General features: G+C 38.4%; 1 protein-coding gene across 1 annotated transcript in view; it reads left to right on the top strand.

Annotated features, from left to right (window-relative positions):
- The window catches only part of LOC120628565 (unconventional myosin ID), a 50252-nt gene extending 44252 nt beyond the window's left edge, over positions 1-6000 (top strand). The window contains exons 14-17 of the mRNA XM_039896994.1: positions 764-1059; positions 1481-1674; positions 1871-2040; positions 2915-6000. Of these exons, the coding sequence (XP_039752928.1) occupies positions 764-1059; positions 1481-1674; positions 1871-2040; positions 2915-3107 (853 nt within the window). The 3' untranslated portion in view covers positions 3108-6000. The remainder of the gene's footprint in view (positions 1-763; positions 1060-1480; positions 1675-1870; positions 2041-2914) is intronic.

Raw genomic sequence — 6000 nt, forward strand, 5'->3', positions numbered from 1 at the left:
AAAGTAAATCTGAGAAATTGCAGTCATTCCTTCATATATCCTTCCTTCGTATATCATCTTGCTAAGTTCGACCATTTCTCTTTTAACTTCGTGAACTTAATATTTTATACTAAACACCACCGATATGATTTTTGTTCTATTTCCATTTTTTATAACATTTAAAAAGTAATCCGTTCACTCCATTCATCATTTTAAAAAATATATTTTCAAAGCCTGTTTTGGGCACATTAAACGCTGCAAAAAAGTTTAAATTGTTTTCTATGATTATATTTAAGCACTATTAATAATTTAATACACAAACTGAAAAGTAGTCCGATTCCCAATAGCACCCAAAATTTCCGCCGTCGAAGACGGTTTTAGATTTCACGAACAGGGTGTGAATTTTAATCAGTCCCGTTTTCAAGAGCACATAATCAACTATACTTATAATAATTATTTAATGAAACAACATTTATCAAAAATTATATATAAGTAATCCGCCGTTTAGTGACAGCGGCCATCTTGTACCGATTTTCATCGAACATTGCACGCGACTATTTCATCTTTCAAAAAAAAATCGTAATTTATTTCTTCTACGTTCTGGAGCTACGATGCCACAGATTAGAGCGACATGTCAGACTTATAACACCACAACTTTTATTAAGCAAAGCGGCTTGCCTTATGACAGTGAACCCGTGATTGCATCTCTCAAATCTGATCTTCAAATGAAAGCCCCCCTTTTCAAATGACAACAATAAGATAATGCATGTGTTATGATCCCCAGACGTTACCGCTTCAGGCGCTACATAGTCGAGCTCCAAACTGAGCTCCAACGGCACCGCGGCCTCATCCAGCGGTGGCCGGCCGCGCCGCGAAGAGTGGCCGTGTCCCTCCTGCAGGGCGCGTACAGACGCTGGCGAGCGTACCTAACGCTCAAGCCCATCCCGCGCGACCAGTGGCCGCAGCTTAAGCTCAAGATATCCGCAGCCAGCGCACTCAAGTCCAGGCGGAGCCAGTGGGGGGCGTCCAGGATATGGAAGGGAGACTATCTAGCCATCAACTCTTACAACGACAAATCTGGTAAGTCCCCATTTTATTTGTTGCCATTCTTATACTTCAAGGTCATGATATTTTTAGTCGTGATTGATGTTAGCATGAAGTATCGTTTTGAGTTTTTATCTTTTTATATAGAATTGTTTAGTTCACTTGCTTTGGTAGTCCACTGGCGGACTAGGTGGACAGATGTTATCAAACAAGTCTCGAAAAACATCTGGACGCGGGCGACACTAGACAATAGGTCATTTTTGATCAACAGGTGATATTCTTAAGTTGACAGATCATTCTTATAGCATTAATTTGAACCAAGCAGGTGGAATACTATTGCGTATAAACAGAGCATCACTTCGCATGGTATGCCAGGAACACGTCCTTCAACGTGTTGCCCTGTGTCCATCAACCTGACGAGTAGTTAACTGATCTAACAACGTCCCCTTGATTCCAGCGACGTACCAGTCGGCGATGTCCAGCTTGCACCGGTCGCAGAACGTGGGCAAGGCGCTGTTCTCGTGCCGCATCCACAAGTTCAACCGGTACAACAAGCTGGCCGAGCGCTGCCTGCTCGTGACCGAAAGCGCCATCTACAAGCTGGACGCCGCGTCCTTCAAGCCGCTAAAGAAGCCAACGCCCATCACTGAGGTAAGAAAACTTCACAGTATTTTAACCTTTATAAGGCATCCTAAATTACGTGAATAGGTGAAATGATATAACCTTGAGTTTTTATTTAATTATTGTTACTCTTATTTTTTTACTTTTTATACTTGATTATTATACTTGAAATAAAGGATAAATATGAAATAATCTTTTGTATTTATTTATTATTGTTCCCGTACAGGTGGGAGCAGTGCGAGTTATGAGCGGCGAGGCGCAGTTGGTGGTAATCAGCGTTCCGTCAGCCCGAAACGACCTCGTGATGGGGCTGGTGTCCGCCAGGCCCGATCCGCCCGGTGCGTCGCCCGACCTAGTCGGCGAGCTAGTAGGCGTGCTTGCTCACCGATATCATTTGTGAGTTAACCTGATTTTCTGCCATAGCTATGTGGCATATATCATACGCTTATGAGTTCAGTTTGGGGAACGCTCAGGCATGTCCGCAATATTTAAGACGTACAAAACTCCAGAAAGTTGAGTGGAGCAGGACCAACTGCGATCCCAGGGATTTTAATCGTTCCTCCTAAAACGGAGGCTGAAGTCTTACCCGCTATTACCGCTTCGTGAATATATACACGGTGCGTTATCTCAGAGTTCTTTATTTGATCCTGATTGAGGCCCTTAATTAGTGCTCTATTTATTGTGTATAGTAATCGGCCCTTTACTGAAGTACGCCCGTTTTCGCTAACGACGAACAAGGCAATGTCTAATAAAGTAACGCTTAATCTAAGGAGTTTCCCGGGCATACATAAAGTGTTACCCATTATCACCTAAAAGTTGGTGAAACGTTATTGAAGTTATACTTCTTTTGACGCTTTATGGAAAAATAATGAGAGTATACTTTTACGATGCGCGCACACCTTCACAACAAACGGATAACCTGAAGTTAGCTACAAGGTTTGACAGTGTACACTTTTAATTGTCAAAGCCCGCAGGGCTAATGATTGAATTGATTAAATTGTATAAAAATCTTAAATTTTAATGTTCAATGAAAGTTGGCTGTCCGATAATGAGTCTATTAGTAATTCAAATTTAATTATGTTTATTATATCCATTCTTTAACTAAGTAGAAATATTTTTTTTTATATTTAAATAAACTTTATTGCACATTTTTTAAAGATTTTGAAAGATTTCTATCTTGTTACACAAAAGAAGTATAACTTCTAGCGCGTGTACATAAATAACATAAGTGCACACACGTTTTTTTTCCCACACGGCCTGTGCTCCCCAGGCTCACGGGCTCCGAGCTGTCGGTGGAGGTGGAGAGCGGCGCCACCACGCGCTGCACGCTGGGCGGCAAGAACAAGGCCCTGCAGCTGCCGACGCCCTCGCCGGCGACGTCGCCCGCGCGCGAGCCCGAGGCGCCGCCCTTCACGCACGCACACAACGTCATCACCTACCACCCCGCCTCCGCCATGGCGTAGCGGCACCGGCGGAAAGTGGCCTGCTTATCAGTTTTTGACAGGGTGCCTAGTGTGAGATTTGTCGCCTATGCCTACCTTTTTTAATCGCGTGAAAGAAAACTACGATTTGTTAAAGTCAAAGACAAATAATTCTATATTCTAATAGGCACATAAGAGTCTGGACTGGTAGGCCGGTCTAAGAAGAAGCCCACAACAAACGTAGCCGGTTTTTTTTGTTATCACCATCCCACATTATCATTGTAAATTATTGAACAAGCAACCTGGTTAGAGCAATATATGTATAGAATCAAAAGAGCGCCATCTAGTGCAAGTACTGGGAAACAGTATCCAGCTGCCTTAATCCATAGCGCCATTTAATGCAAATACTAGGAACAGAATCCATCTGCCCTAATCCATAGCGTCATCTAGTGCCAATACTGGGAAGCAGTACCCATTTGCCTTAATAGTTAACTTACACGCGATCAAAAACAGAAACATAGGTAGAAAATCTGCGATTGTAATCACGAAGTCCACACCCTAAGTTGGTGTCCATAAACGAAACGTTTATGGACACTAACTTGAGGTGCACGTTTAAGCACTTTTCTGTGTTTGCTGGCTTTGTTTAACTTTAGTTTCTTCAAAGAAAGATTGAACGTAGAAAACGTGTAACAATGTAGACCCCATCGTTGCATCCCATCCGACAAGATGGTCGCCAAGGGCAAACCTGTCTTTTATAAAAAAATTACATTGTTTAGGATCCTTCAGAGGAGAGGCATGTACTATAAACTGCCACGCCAAGAGTTAAATGTTTTTTTTAAGCTGGATAGCCACTATGTTAACCTGTAGTCCGCTGTACACTTTCAGTACTTGTAGTACTTTTGATTATAATTAGAACAGAGATCAATTTCAAAACATGTACGATATTTATTTATACAATGATTCGATAATGTAAATGTGTTGTTGTCGTTGACAAGTCTAGACTCGTATGACTCTAAAAACCGGCTAAATGCGAGTTGGACTCGCACACGGTGGATTCGGTACCAAGGGGCATTATGAAATACTAAATAGTATTAAATTGTTAAGATCGAGTAAAAAACACGTTTTTTTACACGTTGAAACACACATTCTGCGTAATGTTCGTCTCTACTTGTTACGGTTTATGATCTATAGCCCGCTGACAGAAACATGGACGGACCTACAGACGGACAGGGGAAGCTTTGACATAGGGTAAAGGCGTAGAATAGTGGTCACCCTTCCGTACGAAACGTTAAAAGGAGATTTTAAGTATTTGTTTTTTACCATACCACCTATGACTTTTGTGATATCTCCCAGATTTCTTTAAACTTGTTTTAAAATAAGTAATAAATAACTTAAAGTAGATGCATTTTATATCATAGTAGTTTCAGCATAGCGCACATAGCATATTAACAAAAACAATATATTATATAAATATATAAAACTAAATTTTAGTTTTTGAATTATATGTATTTTGAAATTAGATAACAATGCGTTCCGTTATTTCTAACGGCTGTTTTTTTGTTCCTTTTAATAGTTGGCTAGATCGTTTTTATTAAATGTATCGATATATAACGTTCAAAAGATTCAGTATTGGAACAGATCCGTCGTTATTTGAAAAATAAGCATACAGTTTGTATCATTTTTCTTTTATAGCATAGTCAGATGTATAAGCACAGTAATTGATGTTATTCCGCGTATTAAATGTTTGTACAAGTAAAAATTAATTTTATAGGTGCATTCAAATTAGCCGCCGTATATCGTACAGAAGTGCGGCTGCAGTTTACAAGATTTATACGAATTATAGCTCAGAACTGCTGGTGGGGTTTTTAGGAGCTTTATTGTAGAGTTATTAAAGTGTGTCGAAAGTCAAATATAAATATAGACTTTGAAAAACACGCCTTTTTTAATGTTCAAATAATTAAACTCCCCAGTTATTTAATACGGTTAGATTTCAACGAGATAATTCAAGCTCAGACATGAACATCGCGCCGCTTCGTGAGGGCGTCATGAATTTGCTAGAGCCGCGCGGCACATGAGGGCTAATTTGAATACACCCTAACTGTACCTTTTATAAATGTAAGAGATTATTCGTACATTGTTATGTAATAAAGTATTTAAATGTTAGGTACCGCAGTTTTCGATATGTATTTTTAATTTTTAGTACTTAATATACACAATACGTCCAAATTTTTGAAGGCTTTTTTAGAAAAAAAAACCGATATGTTACCAAATGAAATTTAACTGTTTCTATTAAGTTTTAAATTGTCAGATAATAAAACATAAACGAACATCACAAAATATTATGTTTACATTTTAAATTATTTATGAAGTGGCCTAAGGGTCAGCGGAAAATGAACGACTGGCCTCAATCGCAAGTCCGGACAATTTTAATGATGAATTTTGAAATTATTAATTTCAAACAGATTTATGTATGTTCCGAAACAAGTACAAACAAATTTTTGATCACAAGACAATAATGATTATAATTAAGTAATATAATCTATAAATTATTGGTCGAAGATATACTTTAAAATCGCATCTATATTTGAATGGAACAAGGTTGAAAATGCGTCCGATGTGTCCGGACGTGTGAAGGTATTGTGCCATTCGGTCTGCACTGACTGTAACGCTTTTTTTTTTAGACTCATTTATGTATTAAAATTATAACATTTTAAATGCGTCAAATGACTGATTTAAAATAAAACAAATACTTTAATTGATTAATAAATCAAAATATTACTTTTTATGCAATGATAGTTATTTATAAAACGGTCAAACTAAACTGTGCGTCAAACCTATTCGTTATGATTACAACCACACACTTGTAACAAAATTTTAATTTGAAAAACGAATTTTTCCATAGTCATTTGTCTTGATATATTTTTTATAATTACTT

This window comes from Pararge aegeria, chromosome 13 (genome assembly GCF_905163445.1).
Source record: "Pararge aegeria chromosome 13, ilParAegt1.1, whole genome shotgun sequence".
Taxonomy (NCBI): Eukaryota; Metazoa; Arthropoda; class Insecta; order Lepidoptera; family Nymphalidae; genus Pararge; species Pararge aegeria.